The 18,769-nt window shown below is 45.1% G+C and overlaps 1 protein-coding gene across 1 annotated transcript in view; it reads left to right on the top strand.

Moving 5' to 3' along the window:
• scai (suppressor of cancer cell invasion) overlaps nt 1–18,769 on the top strand; it is a 49,478-nt gene that overhangs the window by 17,509 nt on the left and 13,200 nt on the right. The window contains exons 4-12 of the mRNA XM_088940733.1: nt 7,893–7,988; nt 10,931–11,017; nt 11,523–11,621; nt 12,093–12,189; nt 12,949–13,047; nt 13,292–13,444; nt 13,946–14,047; nt 15,399–15,500; nt 16,749–16,827. Coding sequence (XP_088796859.1) covers nt 7,893–7,988; nt 10,931–11,017; nt 11,523–11,621; nt 12,093–12,189; nt 12,949–13,047; nt 13,292–13,444; nt 13,946–14,047; nt 15,399–15,500; nt 16,749–16,827 — 914 coding nt within the window. The remainder of the gene's footprint in view (nt 1–7,892; nt 7,989–10,930; nt 11,018–11,522; nt 11,622–12,092; nt 12,190–12,948; nt 13,048–13,291; nt 13,445–13,945; nt 14,048–15,398; nt 15,501–16,748; nt 16,828–18,769) is intronic.

Below are 18,769 nucleotides of genomic sequence, written 5' to 3'. Positions count from 1 at the left end.
TGCTGGGTCGTTAGTGTTCCCATGAAGGATGGACGTTTGAGGTTTTTAACCTTAGCTCCCATTACTGCGCCATTTTGGAGTGTGGCGCCATCTATAGAAGCAAAAGAAACGCTTTGGGCGAAGGGATCATGAGCAGATGGAGCTCGAAACCAGGGCGAGTTTATAGCATAGGCACCATCGGTTCTGAGTGTGCTCAAGCACCGCCAATACTTCTGAACCCATTCTTGTTAAAGAAGGGATTTACGTTTCATATGTGAGGGAGGATTGTGTTCAGACAATGCTTAATAAGTCTTGTTCCAGACTCCACCACTGCTTGGATAACCATAAACTTTAATTCCTGACCCATTATACAGTGGTGACACTTGTGCAAATCAACCTGGACTGGCCTCTGGCACAGCAGTGCATGTCGGTTTAACATTTAAAAGCTGTGGCATGCCATTAGAGGTATCGATTCAACGCGCAGCAGATACGCCAGGCTCGTTAGTGCTTTAAGGTAAGTGCAGAACCTGAAGAGGCAGCTGGAGTTGACACATCCCCTGGCAACGCATCTCAATCTTCCTGCTCCTCTGCAGCTGTAGTGAATCAGGACCTCATTGTGCTCGCACAGGGGTTGTCCCCAAACATGCCTGCTCTTCTGTGTGGAGGTGTGTGTGTCTGTGTGTGTCTGTGTGTGTCTGTGTGTGTCTGTGTGTGTCTGTGTGTGTCTGTGTGGAGGGGGGGGCTTAATCGTCTAACCAGCTAAACAGCGTCTTGTCAGCTTGGCTGGGCAAATCAAATCAAGCCTTTTCATTGCTTCTGCCAGGCTGACAGGGTGCGCTTCTGCGGGGGCTGAAGTATCAGGAACCGCCCGCGTTGGCTCGTCAGCGTTTCAGTACTGTCTTAGCAGGTAGCGTCCTGCTGGCGGCTCGGAGAACGAAAGAGAATGGTTTCGCTGTTTAGGACTGAAGGCAGGAGTGGGAATCAGCCCACTGTGGAGAAAGCTCTGTGGTACAGTACCGAGATGCAAACGGCAGACCCTCATCGCAGAGCTCCTTACAATGTCCGAATGCAGGAATGCTGCTCCCCACTTATGCAGCTGGGTTTACTGGAGAAACCGGGGTAAAATAACCTCATTGAAGGTAAAACAGAAGTATCTACAGCATGGACTCGAACCCACAACACACCAGGGGCGAGACTGGTGTGCCACACTGCCCCTGAACTCTTTAAGCATCGTGTATTTAATTAGTTTACCTAATAACTGGGCTGTTCCAGGTTCTATATGCAACTTGTCACAGGATGTTTATGAATCACACGTTCACAGTCCTTCATTCTGCTCAGGGCGACTTTCACGAAAATGCCCTGTGTCACAGTGGGGTTTTTTTTGGTAGGAACGTTCAATGCAAACTGAACACAATTGAATGCCAAGTGATCTATCATTTTGCAATATCCGTGTGATTAGTGGCTGAAGGATTATGTGCCCGAGCAGAGTAAAACACACAGTGACTACAGTCTTCACTGTAGTGGGTGTCTCTTCACACATTATTCAAAAGCCTGCCCACTGTAGTAACCACGTTAAGGTGTAAGGTGTACATCATGATTGAGTTTAAGACGTTTCAATTTGCATCACTTGAAAAGTAATACTGTGTAACTTTGTTAAAGTTTTAGAGACTCCAGATATTTTTAATTAATGAACCAAATCTTTCTGCGGACCAGCAAACTCAATTACAGGCTTAATTTACTCAGACTAAGAAACACAGACCCATCTTCTGCAAAATAAAAAAAAGTTCCATTTATTTTTTCCATCCTGTTGTGATGTAATCTGCAGTTTTCATTCATCTTCGTTCACTATTGCCTATACGTGTCCTGCAGAGGAGCTGTGGAGGTGAGGATCACTTTGTGTCTGTAGTGTGTGCTGTTAGTGAGGTTCTGATTGTGATTTCACCAAGATGTCGTGTAGAATCCCTGTATCCCTTTCCTGGAACTGGAACTAATTGTTATTAATGGGAGCCTCTGCAGCAGTAGCATAAGCTGCATTCTGTAATCACAGTTTATCAATTAACATAGCATTGTTCCCAATTTACACAGCAAGATGCTTCCAAAGTGGCAAAGATAGTCACAGCTCAGTGTGCCTCTGTAACCGAGTGTTAAAAACCAGACCGAATGTGTGATGATAAATGAATGTCATTGTGTCAGGAGTGAAAATAAGCTTTTTTTTCAGATAACTATTTTCAACTGTGACCCACTGGGGCTGTTCGGAGTGTGATGGGAGTCTCTCCGGGTGCTCTACATGGTGACATAACCCACCCTTCAGAAGGTGGCTCCGGGTCTCTGAGCACTTCAAAGCTCATGTTAATGACGCTCAGTGGTCAAGAGGCAGAGATCGCACAGTTTCCTGCCAGCGATCTCTAAAGCAGCCTCCCCAGACTGCTACCGAAACCCAGCCTCCGCCTATCAGCCTGAGGCTCTTTATATCCTCAAACAGCACGCGTCACACCCATGTGTACTTTTGAGCCTGTCACCAGTTTAATGAATTAGCCGATATTGCAGGCCAGCCTGCTAGCTGTACAGTCACTCAGTGGGATGGATCAAAAGCCAGCACCAGCTTCTGTTGCTGTGAGGGGCTTTTGCTGTCTGTCTTTTAGACCAGTGACCAGGCTGATAACACTCGCAGGCTTGTTTTCTTCGCTTTGACCGATGTGGGTTTTTTATTTCTAGTGGGGGGGTGAGGGGGAGTCCAGCCGTGACATAGAGGGCCAACATGTGTTCGGGGGAGATACGGCCTCACCGCCACCCCAGCTAGTGCCAGGATACAAGCTTTTCTTATCGTAACTCTCCTCTGGTGTTTGGAGAGGCGGCTGGCACTCTTAGAGTCTGTGTTCTTCTGAAGTGGAGCTCTGTTCGGTTTAGCCCGAGAGAATCAGTGGGACTGGGTGCCCCCCTTGCCCAGCGCCTGAGGTGAGAAAGCTTCCAGGAAGGCCTGTAATCAGTGCAGCAGCACCGTTCTTTCCTGCCTTCCCTGACTAAAGCAGCTGCCAGGGCTCTCTGATGCCCAGCTCCTCTCTCTGAGGTCTTTGATCTTGGGTGGGCCCACAGACTCTTCTTCACTGATGTTAAAGGTGTCCAAGTCACTCGGTGGACAATCTACTGTCGTCTCGCATTCCATACCAGCTGCTCACAGGCTCAGTAGGTTACAACACCAAACCAAAAGTCCTGCATCTCTTCCTCGACACTTCTACACTGCCTGGGTTTCGGAGAGTGGGAGGTGACGTGGCTTTTGTAAGTCGGTCAGTGCACTAAGCCCCGTTTACATTTACAAACTTCAGAATAAGCTCAGAGGGTAACTTCTCATTCTTGCAAGTTGACGGAGACCTAGACTTTCAGTCTTTGTGGACTGTGCTGTTGTTCAAGGAGACTTCAATCCACTATTGGATGCCGCAATACCAAGTACGTTACTGTCCCTTCCTTCTGCCTCTGAATAGTTTTGAATATTTGCACTTGGTTAAAATGAACGTGATGCTAGGCTGTTGATAAATAATGGTGTAGAAGATGTTGCATTCTTGACTTGCACATAGAAAATAAAGTTTTGTGCAGACTTTTTTTTTGGGCCGTCACGCATCTTCTCAAGTGTGTACTGTCGTCCTCCAGTACTTTTCCCCTCTTAAGCCCAACACCGCCAACAGCGGAATCGAGAGTCGCATTAAGGACTGAGGCGACACTCGCTGATAACACTCGCAGCTTGCAGGCACCTTAGCTTGTGCAGCAGTCCAAAAACATCCCGATAGACTTCATTCTCCCCCAGACGAAGAAATGCTTGATTCTGAACTACACTACATAGTCAGGCTTCAGAGCTCTAGGAGTGAGAGAGCCAAGTAAACCAGAAAAATAATGAACATTAAAGGTGATAAGGTGATTGCCTTAAAGTAGAAAACAAACATTGTTTTTCACCTTATGAAGTAGAAGGGAATGGATTTAATTGAGATGAAAGTCCATGGTATTTTCATCTGGATGTGTCGGTTTGCACTTCATCAACCTGGAACATGGGTTTCAGCTCAGTGCCTCCCTGTGTTTCTGAGCACTAATACACACAGAGCTGCCGTTGACGTAACGGGCCAGATCGGCCTGCTTAGCCTTTTAATTTCAAGGCAGGTGGCCGTCTGGGAGGCTGTCGTCTTTGGTCTGGTGTCGCCCCGGAAAAACAGCACATAGAGGTTGAGGGATGGGAGAAAGTGTCGTTTCTGAACGGCGGCGGTGGTCAGCGATTGTCGGCACGGTCAGACGAAGCCGGGGGGAGCAGGGGAGAAGTGGGACAAAGTGGAACCAGACAGCCGCTGCCGAAGTCGTGGCAGGCTGTCTTTGCCACCGGGAGATAAGTGCCGTGTTGCGAGACCCGATAAGATTTATCCCTCCTCACCTAGATGCCCTTGGCAGCTGTGAAAGGCAAGGTCGTTTGGAAGATGGGGCAGTCATCAGGCAGGATTTAATTTCATTCCACACACCATTAATTTCTCATCTCCTCTGACAGGATTAATACCTGCAAGATATATACAGTGACAGACTAAAAAAAGACTGAAGCGATAAATTAAGGAAATATCCAGTCTACTTTGTCTCTCAGTTAGTAAAGCTGATTTATGCTGTCCTGTGTTGTGTTTATTTATTTTTTTGCTGCAGTTTAATGTCGAGAGATGTCTCCGGCTGCTGTGCTGCAGCAGGCCCGGGACTGTTTTTAGCTTTTGAAAACTACATAAAGTCGCTAAAACAGCCCGTTACGATTTATTGTCTTTCGGCCGAGATTTACCGTCCTGTGAAAAAGGTATCTTGATGTTTTAAAAGGAGCTCGTACAGCTGTGCGAGACCACGTTTGGCCATTATATTGTATAATCTGTAAGGTGACAAAACATTCAAATTTCTGCAAAAAAAATATTTATTTATGCATACAAGTGAATGAAGTTAGTCCCTTCTTATATGCTTTGTAATCCTCTGGGATGAAAAATGCTACATAGATACTAGGAATTATTTTATTTTTAAATGAATATGGGTACATAGGCATGAATGGCAAATATGGAGTGTATAAGCGGTATTTGATAGCTTGTACCAGATATCTACAAGCGAGCCGTCTGCTGTCGATTTAATGCTATTTTTGAATCATCTGTTTTATTCTGAAATGAGTAGCTACTTCCAGCAGACTCACACAGTTCCTGAGGGTCTTATTTTGCCTCATTCACAGGGGGCTTTTGCCAGCCAATACACACCGGCACTAGACTGCAGTAAATAGAAGACATAGTCCACAGGAGACCATAGTCCACAGGAGACCATTAAGGGAAACCATGAGCGAGTGGCACATTATTAATGTTTTAGTATTGTTGTAGTGTTAGGCATGTTTATGAAGTCTGAGCTGGAGGCTAGATTGTAGAGTGTAGATTTTTCATGATTCTACTGGGCCGGCTGTAAGTACAAGTGCCCCACTGAATGGGAGCCCCAGTTGTACTGGTGCCCTGTTACACAGCTGGGCTAGAATGACAGTGAAGCACTATTTACTAGGGTACAGCAGAGGTGACTCCAGCAGGTACATGAAATCACAGCCCTGCAGCAGGAGTCCAGAGCCCTGTGCACGGCCTCCAGATTTGAAATGGTCCAGAAAACATGGCTGTCTGGAGGAGTCGTTTCAGTTCTGAGCTCAGAACTGCAGGTTTGCAAGTTGTGAGCAGGACACTGCTCTCATAGCCTTCAGCAAGGATACTTCACTCAAATGCCCGGATACTCAAATAACACACATGCAGGTTGCTTTGGATGAAAGCAGCAGTTGCGTAATTAATCAGCTGGGTTGTTTTTACTGGAGATTGGTCAAACACAGTTCAGATGTGGTCAGTACATGGTAAGGCAGTGGCAGAAGACTTGCACCCCACTCTTTCTTGCTAGCGATGTGTGTTGTGTTGTTGCTGCACAAACAGACTCTCCAGATTACGGCATCTTCCATTCCCATCTAAATGGATTAAAATTCAATAAAAATGTCGTGCTGTTCCAGATGTTAGGACCTGCCAGTAAGTGCATGATCGTTTGTGAATGCTGAGTAATATTTTAGAACTGTGATTAAAAAATGAGCAGTTACTTAAAAGAGCTTAGAATCGAGTTACATTTTCATTCGAAGTAAAGGAGAATAGCTCCTTTCCGGCTTCACAACACCATTTGAATGGAGAGATTATTGCATGATCAGTAAAGCCTGTCGCTGTTCAAGCTGAAGGGCTGTCACGGTGTATTTTTATTCTGTCAACGTGAGATTGTCTGAATCAGTCGAGGGAGGAACAGTAGGAAAATAGTGAGAAGATATTCCTTCTTATAGCCATGAATAGGAACTCAAATGACCAGTAATTGAAATCCGTTCATCCCACATTGTCTCCACTGCAGCTAGTGCTGAATACACTATCTGATGCCTTTGTACAGCCCCCTCCAAAGCGATTGACTGCACAGTGAATGTTACCCAGAGTGCTTAGCCTGGGTGCGGGATGTAAGGTCAGGGTGAACAGAGGGGGATTGTGGGCCAGGTTGGCCTCAGGAGCTGCTCTCGGAGGCACGCCGAGATTGGAGGGTGGCAAAGACAGCTGCATGTCCTACACTGATGCTCGCTGCCCCAGATGCGTAGTCATGGTAACACACAGCTGATAAAAAATGAAGCTCGGTGATGTTAAGTCCAATACTCCTGGTACTGGATTAAAGGCTCGTTGTTTAGTGTTCAGAAATGTTCCAAGGGTAGTTTCAGTGTTTTTTTTTAAAGGGTCTTCACTAAAAAGCCTGAGGGGAGCTTTTAAATTGTGGCATAATAGTTATCATTGAATAATTGAACAGCTGCATAAGCATTTATTTTTGATTATTCAGTTATATTTGCCCGTCTAAACCTCTCCCTGGGATAATCAACTTATATCTTCACCCTGTTTGTGTTATCAGGGTCTCCAGTAAAGACTAAGATGGCAGCACTAGAGTAAGACCACAGTAACACTTCTCATCGAAAAGATCGACAGAGCAGTAGTTCATTCACTTGTGATGAGGGGATAATAGTTATACAACTGTTGAAGATTTAAAGGGCTCATGTTCAAAGTATAGGATGTATAACTGGGTAGAAATGTGCAATTCTATAGGAGTAAATGAGAAATGTGGTGGGACTATACATGTAAGGAGAAAAAATAAATTCCTGTCCTTTTCTTGAAAATCACACTGTTATCACTGGAGACATTTTTTTCCAATTCAGAATCTTCAAATAGATCACTCACCCTTTTTGGATCTTCAGTTGTCTGTCAGTGACCCCTGTACCCCACCCACATGGGCAGAATGAGGCGGTGCAGACAGGCTCTCTGACCCGTCCAGTCGCTGAGTCTGTTTTGGCCTGATGCCATGCAAGTCGCAGGTATCACTCTTTCACTGGCAGCGGAGAGACCACTGGCTGTCCATTCCCAGCCTTGCCCCTGGTGATGCTGAGCCAATTGTGCGCTGCTATTTGGCGAGTCCCGGTCACAGTGACTGGCGTGACCCAGGCTCAGATGTGTGTGGGTCTCAGAACTGTGCTCAAAGCCAACACACTGACAGGTGGAGACTGATGTTTAAGGTGTCTTTGTCAGCTTTTTTTCCCCCCTTGATCCTGAAGTTCAAAACGGTTTATGAAACTTACAATGCATTTGTTAATCCTTAGTCTGTTACTACCTACTGTAGACTGATGTTTTAGCGGCTGTCTGATTTCAATCACCACTATTCAACGCATCCCTTTTGAAAGTCAATACTCAAGAACATCCATCTCTATCCATTTCTGAATTGCATTATCCGATACGGTAAATCAAAAACAAAATATTCAATAACGGTACGTTTGTTGTTTGTTTTCCCTATCCTTTTTTAACTTTTAACAGCGGTTCTGCTTTCTCTTCCTTCAGGGATCTGCCACAGTACGGGCACAAGCAGTGGCAGTCGTACTTCGGGAGGACCTTCGACGTGTACACCAAGCTCTGGAAGTTCCAGCAGCAGCACAGGTACATCCCATTCTGCACTGGGGCAGTGCCTGCATCACAGCTGGGGACAGTCCTCATTCTGCACACCTCTCAGGTGAAGCACAGGAGTGTTAGAAATATACAGAACAATTAAAACGGTAGGAAGAACACGTGTGTCTTCCCTCTTGAACCTCATCGTAGAGCCGACAGTGCACAGGAGATTCTGTACAGAGAAAAAGAAGACAGCAGATAATTCTGTAGGGGTGACTGAGTTAAATGATGCTCCTGCTTCGTTCTTTGTAGCTGTCTCTGAAGTTTTTCAATAAACCAGTGTAAGCTCTAAGGTCTTATTGCGGCACGCAGCTCACATGCGCTGACACTCTGTGGAAACACGAGATAAAGGGGATTTCCACTGTCTCAGAATGCAAAAAGGGCATATTGAAGTCAAATACACATTTGATCAAAAGTGATGTGGCACCAGCTGCTCTTTTGGTTAGTAGTAACACAGTGAAATGAGGATCTTGCCCTCCTTCCAGCAGCAGTGAGATCAACAGATCTCAGCAGCTAGGCAAGGCTGGGCCTGGTCAGTCCTGGATCAGTACTACGGGGGAGACCTGTCAGGAAAACCAATTCTCTGCTGTTTGTGGACCAGCAGGGGGTGATCTTCCCTGTGGACAAGAATTGACAAAAACTGCAGTATGGTCACCAGGAACATGGTGGTGTAGGAGGTGCTGTCCTTCGGATAAGAGATTAAAATGAGATTCTGACTGCTTTTGTGAATGCACTGATTTTCACAAAAATCGCCAGCTTACTGCTGTTTCTGAGCTTCTGCACAACAGTTCATCTGGGGAGAGTGCATCTAACTCAAGCGGAGATTTTCAGGTCTTAATGTGCAGTACAAACCGAAGACAAATGGATAGATAGGAGGGAAAAATACTTGTTAAAGTTTGCTTGTCCGGCAATTAATCAACATACCCTGTAAAATGTGAACTTTTAGACTGATATTATACGACAGGAGATGTGGTAAAAGGATCTCTTTAAAGCTTATGTTAATGAACTTTCTTTTGAAAGGAACACAGTAGTTTATGACAAGCAAACTGTGTGTGAAATGTTAATGCTGAACTGACGTATTTTTAGATTCTATTTTTCTTTTAAGACTAAAATTATATAACCCATACAGGAGACTTAAATGGATCGATGAATAATAAATAATGTGCAGGAAGGCCTATCAGATATATTTAGTCCTGCACTGTGAGTATGGAAGGTCATTTATAGAGTCAGAAAAAAGTGTTTCTTTCTAAATTTAGATCTGCTGAATGGTCCTGCACCTAAATGAATATGAGTATAAAGTTTCAGACCTGAACTTCAGGGTAGTTAATAGCTTTTGGTTGCTGTGAATTTCCGTTTCTGTGTCTGACCATCTGCCAAATTGCATCTAGTACCTATATCAGAGCATCGTGTCCCTTACGTCTTTGAAAAAATAGACTGTAAAATCAGAAGTCATTAGGTAACTGACGCAGGAACTTTAATAATTATATAATGAGAAGCTAAACATGATGGATGCAAACCAATATGTTTAGACAGTTAAAAAAAAAGCCTGCAAAAATGCAGAATGGACTTATGGAACTATACCAAAAAGCATTTCAGTGAGTGAAAGAGTGCACCAAGTCTACCTGGTGTAGGCTGATAAATGGATCGTATTTTGCAGACAGTCAGTCAGCATTGCACCACACTCAAAAGCTAACACAGGACTGAGGGTATTCTATATGTGTGAAGGGACAAGAGGCTCTGACAGGTCTGTGATGGAAAAGTATATCCGAGAGTCTGTACTCTCCCCGTGTGTAGCTGTAAAGCTGAGTTGATAACTGGCATTTTGAGAATTGAATGGGTATGCAATACAAAATTAAGCGCCGATTCCTAGTAAAAATAAATATGCTGAGGTCCTTTAGCTCAATATTGCTTTACTAAGGCAGCTCTACAAACAGGTTTAGTAGTTTGCTTAGATCCTGATGCAAGAGAGAGACAAGATATGCAGAGTGTATTTGGCTTAGCCTGCCTTGCTGTTGTATGGGGCAGCCTAGTCATAAGGGCAGGGCTGCCCAGACCCCCTCAGTGTTGGGAGGAATGAGCCAGGGAGCTGCTACAGGAGTGGGAAGGGTACGAGAGAAATTCTCTACACTACAGGAACTTCCAGGTGCAAGATTTATAGTGTGCGAGATGAGGCTCAAGCCTTTCTCCTGAATTTTAGGTTATAACTTCATTCAGCACTGTGGTAAATGTTGATGTGGACCGTTCTGGAAACACCTATTGTAGAAGTAGTAATTGGAATATTCTCATCTGTTGGGTGTTTCCAACTACACTTTGCAATTACAATAAAAACAGTCAAAAATGGGACTTTCACTAGAATGAGCTGACATGGGATTTCACACTTAAAGATTTCTTGTATTGTATCTCTAGTTATAGATCTTTATACTGAATACTGTACATTGACATTGACCTAAAGTGTTTAGTGCTAAACTGCCACTGAGAGCTCCAATAAAAGCTTAACCCAGACCAGAGGATAAGGAAATGAAAACTCCTGAGGATTTTCCTGCTGTGGACCCACGGAAATAAGGAGAGCAGCCTGCCATCCCACCCTCAAGCAGTTTCTGGGAAGAGTGGTCATTGTTTTTGTCGTGAAAGATGGCCGCAAAGTTGGCAAGTAATCTGTGACGATGGGGGTAAATTTGATGTCACAGATCGCAGACAGTACCAGGTGTGCTCTCCTACTCCTGATAGCCTGCGCGTGAGACTGATAGAGCTGGGACTGAAGATCTCACCAATTCATTATGCGCTCTTTTCTCAACACATTACGGGTTGGGATCGGGAACTGGAACTTCCCTGGAGTTAGGGGGGGGCGCCACAACCAGCACTGGCTGGCCAGCGTGGAATTAAAGAACAGGGGCGGCTCGGAGCACTGTCACAGCTCTTCTGTGTCTGAACAGGCAGGTGCTGGATAACCGGTACGGCCTGAAGAGATGGCAGATCGGGGAAGTGGCTTCCAAAATCGGACAGCTGTACTATCACTACTAGTAAGTCACAGCGCTGAAGCCAGACGGCAGCTGAATCACCTTATCAGAACAGTAGATCCTCCAGTCCAGGGACACAGACATGCTGTAATAAGGAAATGTGGTGCTTTTGTTGCCATATGGTGCAGTCTGGCCTCTCACTTCCACATTGGGTAATAGCGTATAGGGTTCTGTGCATCTGTAGATTTAAAAGTTTTAGTATCTTCCAAAACATCAAATGTCTTCACACATTGAACTAAGTTTTTTATACGAGTGCAGATTAGCAACAAAGCACTACAAAATAATAGCTAATGGAGAACCCAAGATTAAATACTTGAAACCTGCTATTAACAATTAGTATAACAAATCTATTCAATTTTACTCAAATGTGTAGCTTATCATAATTATTTAATACATTTGTTAACATTACATTGATTTTGCTCTCCAGGAATGTTAGAAATGCATTGTTCAAATCAGATTTTTGTAAATTATTGTTTGTGGTAAAGTCTTTCTTTTTTTGTGCTTCTAGCCTACGCACTTCGGAAACTAGCTACTTGAATGAAGCTTTTTCCTTCTATTCGGCAATAAGGCAAAGGTCTTACTACTCCCAAGTCAGCAAAGAGGACAGGTGAGTCACAGCCCGTGACAACAGGATTAATGAAGTCAAAGTGCGTTTCAGACTTGCAGCCAGCAAAGTAAAGCCTGCCGTTAATTTCAAGAGATTCGTTTTCTCTATCCAGTAATTGTGCCGTCTCTTGTGAAATTCCTTTCTTTAAATTGGTACCACTGCTTGAGGAAGACAGTGAGCACATTGTGTTTCATTTTGTACATAATGCTTTATCGTCTTTGACCAAAGCTTATAAGAGAGTTAAGTGTGTTGGATTGTGTAACAGTGGTTATACTGTTTTCCCAGCATTAACCATTGCCCATGATCAAGGCTGGAAAAACTCGTGTGGGGATCTGTGTTTGCCTTTCCAGCTGAGAAATGTTAGGTTGCCCTGTCCAGAACTATCCTGGTGGAGCCGAGTTATGGACTCAGGCCAGTACCCCAGCCTTGCCCAGGAAAGGAGCTGCTGAACTTTCTCTTCTTGTCTCTCAGGCCAGAGCTGGTGGTGAAGAAACTGCGGTACTACGCACGGTACATTGTGGTTTGTCTCCTGCTCAACAAAATGGACCTGGTGAAGGATTTGGTGAAGGTACAGGGTGCCTCTGGCAGAGGAACTGCCAACATACTTACACAAGTTACACAAGTCCTTATATGTCTTTTATTTGATAGCAGTGGCAGTGATTGATTCTTGGCCATTACCTGCTACCGATCCATTTTTTCGACAGATGCAAGTTGTTAATGTAGTTGTATTCTTAAGAGAGCGATTTTAAGTAAAAGCCACAATCACCCAGCACATTCATCTCCAATCATTCCAGCTTTAATAAAACTACTGAAGCCAGCTACGCAAATCGTTTCCCGTGTTGCTGACCAGCTGGAGGTTTTTGAGCAGACAGAGTGGTCAGCGGCGGGGAACGTGTGAGCTGTCTTCTGTGCGAACGGGTGTGTTCTGTAAGAGGTCGACGCACGATCCCAGATTCCTGGAACTTCCAAACCTTTGTACCCCCCCCCCACCCTGAAAATGATGGAAAACCTCCTGGAGCGTGCAGTGTGTTATAAACGGTTGGCAACTGGTCCTTTGCTGGGATTATCAACGTCTGTGGCAGTCTATATGTACGCAGAAGGGAATTTATTTTGTTCTTTTGCTGTAAGGAAAGCAAACGCAGAAAGAAGTGTGACAACACTTTGAGTTTGACCAGTGAGAATTATGAGCATTTGGCCCTGCCGTTGGTGCTATACTGTACTTGTGCTGTCTGAATAGACCCTGCCTTCACATGTGTAGTTTTTTTGTAGTGCAAACACACTTTACTTGTGGGTTATTAGTGAATCTGTAATGTGCCATTTCTTGAAGGAGTTATCGGATGAGATTGAAGACTACACTCATCGCTTCAACACAGAGGACCAGCTGGAGTGGAACCTGGTGCTACAGGAAGTTGCGGCCTTCATTGAGGTGAGCCAGTGGAGAACGTCCCAGCAGTGTGGGGAAGTATCGTCCTCTCCGTCCTGTGGGAAAGTGTCGTCCTCTCCGTCCTGTGGGAAAGTGTCGTCCTCTCCGTCCTGTGGGGAAGTGTCGTCCTCTCCGGCCTGTGGGGAACTGTCGTCCTCTTTGGCCTGTGGGGATGTTTAGTCTGCCCGGCCGGTGGCGGAGCAGGCTCGTTGTCCTCGGCCACCGCTCTGATGGTCCTTTCTTGCAGGCGGACCCAGTGATGGTGCTGAATGATGACAACACTGTGGTGATCACCTCCAACCGGCTGCAGGAGGGGGGAGTGCCGCAGCTGGAGCAGGGCATGATCGTGGGACAGCTCACCCTGGCAGATGCCCTCATCATCGGCAACTGCGCCAACCAGGTACGGGACATCTTTGCACACTGGTTAAAGGCTTTTTTTTTCCAAAACTTGGCAATGATTTTCATTTTATACCCCTTCCAGAGCTTTGGCATCGCTAACTGTGGGCGTAAAGACTTTGCATGAGGGTGTCTTTGTCGATGTTCTACGGCGGGCTGAACAACAGCCTTCAGTAGCATTTGACAAAGTGTGCACTGCATCTTGAGGGAGCCTGCACTCAAACCATCATTGAACTTTACTTGCTTGCCAAAAAAGTCTCCTCAATTAGTCATTCTATGCCTTTATGCTCCTCATAAAGTCTAATAAAAACAAAAACATTTTTTTACTATTCTTCTCAAAATAACAGTACCATGCTTCTTAAGACGCAAAAGCAATGCCAACTGAGCATTAAATTGCTCTGGCTAGTCCTGAGCCCTGCAGATCTTAGAAAAAAGAGAGCTGCTGTCAGTCTGTCCAGGCATGCTACAGACCTTCCCTGACCGTGTGCGTACGTGTGCTTTGCAGGTGAAATTCAGTGAGCTGACGATTGACATGTTCCGAATGCTCCAGGCCCTGGAGAGAGAGCCGGTGAACTTGGCCACGCAGATGAACAAGCCAGGCACTTTGGTGAGTGGTGCAAATTGCATAAAAACTGTTTCCACGAATCAGCATCATGCCACTTATTACTTAGTAATATTAGTTTTGAACCCTGAACCTGAAACTAGACTTGAGTCATCAGGATTTCATTTCTGTTAAGCACTCATGTAACTAATTGAAGGCTTAAAGTAACATTTTGGCCTGTTTTCAGAGGAAGAATAAAACCAATGCAGACATCAGTGAATTAAATAATAATGCTCATTCAGGAGGAAAACCAGATCAGGCAACAGAGCTGGTAAAAACTGGTCAAGTGTTGTCAAACTGCCAAGATTTGATGCTGCCAGCTTAACCTGGATCACTGATGCTAACCTGCGCTCGAGTGACAAGCTTTGCAAAAATACTATTCATGCAGAATTCAAAACCTCAGTGAAGGCTCACTAGCTAAACCACTCTGCCTGTGATCTGTAACATATTAATGATGGAGCAGTTGATCATCATTGAAAAATGCTACTGTCATTTTCATAATTTTCTACAGCTCCTGTTTTGCACTGGCTTAAAGGTACTTAATCAGCGTGGTGCAGATTTTGAGGTTGCTTTCTGCCTTGTGAGGCTTCCGACAGTGGGTGTGTTAGAGACCGAGTGTTGTATGCGTGCAAAATGTTTTTGTCAGTCTGTGATTGAGAGAGGTTTAGAAGCTGACAGCTCCGGAGTGCACAGCCAGTGTGTGCCTGTCGGTATACTTTAAGCTAATCTGCCCAAGATCAGTGATGTGTGCATAACCATAAACTGTACTGTTATTTTTGGGAGGACACTGTATGAATGCAATGATGTGTTAAATGTAGAAACAAACATTTTATGAGATAACGTGTTATGTACAGTAGATGCAGCTTATTACTAATCCTGATTAAGGCCAATGTCAGAGGTTTATAGCATTTTCGTAGGTATTAACCTTCAGCAATACCAATTTGGATATTTATAGCTGCACACCAGTTTTTTTAACCTTAAAACTGTTTCATTTGTGATGCAATATAGCACCCTGTATGTGTATATGTTGTTGGCTAGATGTGTGCATGCCAGATTTCTTGTCAAACACTCTTGTTTTATTACACCTATGTTTTGCTGTGACGACCGAATGGAGGCAGCCAGGTTAATTTGTGTGCCAGTCAAGATAAATGCTCCTCACTGACTTGGTTATAAACACTGCCTTGCTGTTTTCAGAACGGTGCTGTCTTATCGCGAGCGTGGCTGCTGAGGTGGTCTGCGCTCTGCAGGCTTACCTTCCGAGAGTGGGTGTGATGTGACGGGGGGGGGGGGAGGAGGGCTCAGCGCGAAGGAGCCCCTGGCCTGACTCATCACAAGCGTGGGCTGTTTTTCCCCGCAGGAGACGAGCGAGAAGCCGGCCAAGAGGGAGAACCCTCACAAGTACCTGCTGTATAAGCCCACCTTCAGCCAGCTCTACACATTCCTCTCCGCCTCCTTCAAGGTCTGACATCTGCCTGCTCTCCTCTGCCAGCACAGCACAGAAATGTACAGTATGGGGACACTCCTTTGCCTCTCACTCTTGATTTTCTGTACGCAGCAGAACACAAGAAAGGTTAGAAATGAGAGGAAGCCGCTAGGCCCATCCTAACGTTGGATAGCTATTAGCTAATTGATCCAAGGTCCTCATCTGGCAGTTTCTTCAAAGTAGCCATGGCTTCAACCACATGTTTGGGTAGCTTGTTCCACACTCCCACAACCCTTTGCGTAAAGAGGTGCCTCCTGTTCTTAGTTTTTAAGTGCACCCCCACAGTTTTCCCGTCTGGTTCGCGTGTCACCGTTCGTCCCGCACAGATCTGCTGCACTGACATTGTCGGTGCCTTTTGAGGAATTTGAATACTTGACAAAAATCGATTTTTGTAGCGTTTTTGTACGCCAGAGCTCAATAAGTGACATGCTGTGCAACACATCAGCTCTGCACAGGGCTCCGGACAGCTACAGTCAAGAGACGGCGTAACATCGCTCAGATCTCCTTACGGGGAAGAGTTTGTTAGCAGGAGAGCTGCCACTCTGTTAAACCCACCGTGCAGAGATGGCACGGTCTGTGGTATTGACTGTGACAAATCCAGCATCTATATTTCGAGTTCAGATGGCTGGTCCTTTGTAAAAGCAGCTTTTGCTTTGAGTTTCCATGGGTAAGTCTCTGGTCAGCCTTGCCCATCTGGATTCAAGGCTAAGCTTTGGCCAGACCCCTCAGGGACATTCACTCCCTTGTCCTGAAGACACTCCAGTGTCTCTCTGGCTGTGTGTCTGAGGTTGTCCTAGTGGACCATGACTTTTCTCACCAGCCAAAGGTCTTTTACTGACAGCAGTTCTTCTAGCTGCTAAGCACCCCATAAAATGTTCTTTTAACTGTGACGTTGTAGAGGAATGCGTTTCTATTTGGATCTGCAACGTAAGAAATTGTGGAAAAACTCCAAAGGGGGCTGAATATTTTCATTCAACCCCTGTCTGTGGTATTCCTGGGGCCGGTTTTTCTCCAGCATCGGCAACAAACGCTCGAGCGAACTAATTTAGCTCGAGCTTTGACCGATTAGTAGATAATCTTGTTGGGAGGATTAAATGGCACAGACGCGAGTGGCCTGCCTTGTTCTGTCTCGTCTGCGGGATGTTTAATCGAGGCTGTTTTCTGCATCACTGGGCGTCTGGTGTCCTGACTCAAACTGTGCTGGTCTCGCCTGTGTTTCCCCAGGAGCTCCCCGCCAACAGCGTGCTGCTCATCTACCTCTCCGCCACTGGAGTCTTCCCCACAGGTCGCTCTGATTATGAAGGTACATTGGAATGCAGCGCTGTTACCACAGGGCTTGAACTAGTTGCTGGGGACCCTGCAGGTTTTGCTGGTAAAGTTGCTCTCTGTAGCGCCCTAGATCGCCGTTCGCAATATTAGCCTCGTTTCAGTAGTGCAGATTTTTAGGTATAGTTCAGCCTCGTTTTGGACAAACCTTTTTAACCAGTTTCAGAACTGTTGAGATGTCGAGATGGTTTGGATACTGCGTTCTGCAGAGTCAACATTGTCTGACTGGTATTGGAAGGTGCATTGATTGGACAATGACACATTCGCAGGTGTACTACAGCACCTGTCAGACTAGATAGGACTTTACATTGTGAAGCTATAGCAGAGCACGCAGTCTCACACTAAGGAATCAAGAAGGACTGAGCATAAGCCAATGACGATGCCAACATATTAAAACATTAATTCATTGTGAATACTCGAAGGGAATGTACGGTAAGTTATCAGTTTGCATTACAGCAGGAAGATGTAAGAACTGGTTTAGAGCACATGTCTGATGTTGCAACACGTATAGCCTAGGGATCTTGACATCACTTGGGACACACAATAAAACAGAACGTGTAGCAGCTCATTAATTGAATAAGTAGTGGCAAGTTTTTAAAGAAAATAAGTTTTGAACTGGTTTGAATAACTTAATCCTGTTTTGTGATCATCAACCCCCTTTATTAAAATATTGCTGGTATTTTTCCACTGTCGTATTTTACTATCTGACTGTACTGGCATCTGTTTTGCCTTTTTCTTTCCATTTGCTATTCCCTTATGGATTTGTCCCTTGTGGGTGCCAATTCTGCTGAAGCTAAAGATTTAAAAGAGACTGTGAAATCAGTATGAGAAGCTGTGAAATAGTGAAGGTTTTCTTGAGTTAAGTGTTTAGGTCTGCGGGCCGGTCGATGGATGTGTTAACTACACTCTTGAGCTCTGTCTTTGTAGTGAATGTTGCCTACAGTTTGTGCCTTGCATGATTTGGCCCAGGTAATAGCTACGGGCTAACCTAACCCATTAATACAAGCAGAAGATAGAGCTCAGTTTTGCCTTTGCTTCCTTTAAAATATTTCTCTCTGGGATTGGCTTCATCTGCATCTGGCAGCATGATGTAATTTTTCCACAAAATTGCAGCGGCATCCAGGCATACTGTACTGTTTTCCATCAGTTCCGATGACCCTTCACGTAGCGTAGCGACGAAGTCTTGGCGGCTGTTTCTCTCAACCGTTCTGTCTCTCAGACCTGCTGCTGGCCGAGAGAGAGGTTTCCGGAAGCCTGCCTCAGCCTGGCCGACTCGGCTTGGCCTCTCATCTCGCTGTGTGTCGGGAACAGTCTGTGCTCGTGCACTCGGTTAGGACTTGGTCAAATGTTCAGGGCGGCGGCGGCGGCCTGGCTTTTTAGTCCCTGGGTTCAATTCCTGGTTTACTATCTGTGTGGAGTTTGTATGTTCTACCCGTGTTTCAGTGGGTTTCCCCTAGGTTCTCCTATTTCCTCCTACAGTCCAAAGACATGTTGGTAGGTTAACTGGCCATTGGGAAAATTGGCCTTGTTGTGAGTGTCTGCGTGTTTGTGTCTGTGTCCAAGGTGCACCCATTTTGTGCCTGTTGCTTGCCAAGATAAGCTCTGGCTCCCCTGTGACCCTGTATTGGGGAAAGCAGTTAGAAAATGGATCGATATAGACATGTTGATTATATTGTCTAGTTATCAGGTGTTTCTTTAACCTAAAATTCTAGGCCTTTTAATTTCATGGTCTCTGTTGTACCTATTTTGTCACATACTTCACCATAAAATATGTGTCCTGTCGTACTGTATGTTTGATTCTTAGTCGAGCAAATTATTCTTTATGTGTATGTCATAGCCATGAGTTCCGGTTTGTGTTTGTGTTTCTTTATAACATTTTTTCCATTGAAACCCAAAGATTGCCATCATGATAAGATATG

Source organism: Atractosteus spatula, chromosome 23 (assembly GCF_055471065.1).
Source record: "Atractosteus spatula isolate fAtrSpa1 chromosome 23, fAtrSpa1.hap1, whole genome shotgun sequence".
NCBI classification, from domain to species: Eukaryota; Metazoa; Chordata; class Actinopteri; order Semionotiformes; family Lepisosteidae; genus Atractosteus; species Atractosteus spatula.
The sequence above is the reverse complement of the archived record's forward strand: the minus strand, read 5'-3'. Positions and strand labels throughout refer to the sequence as shown.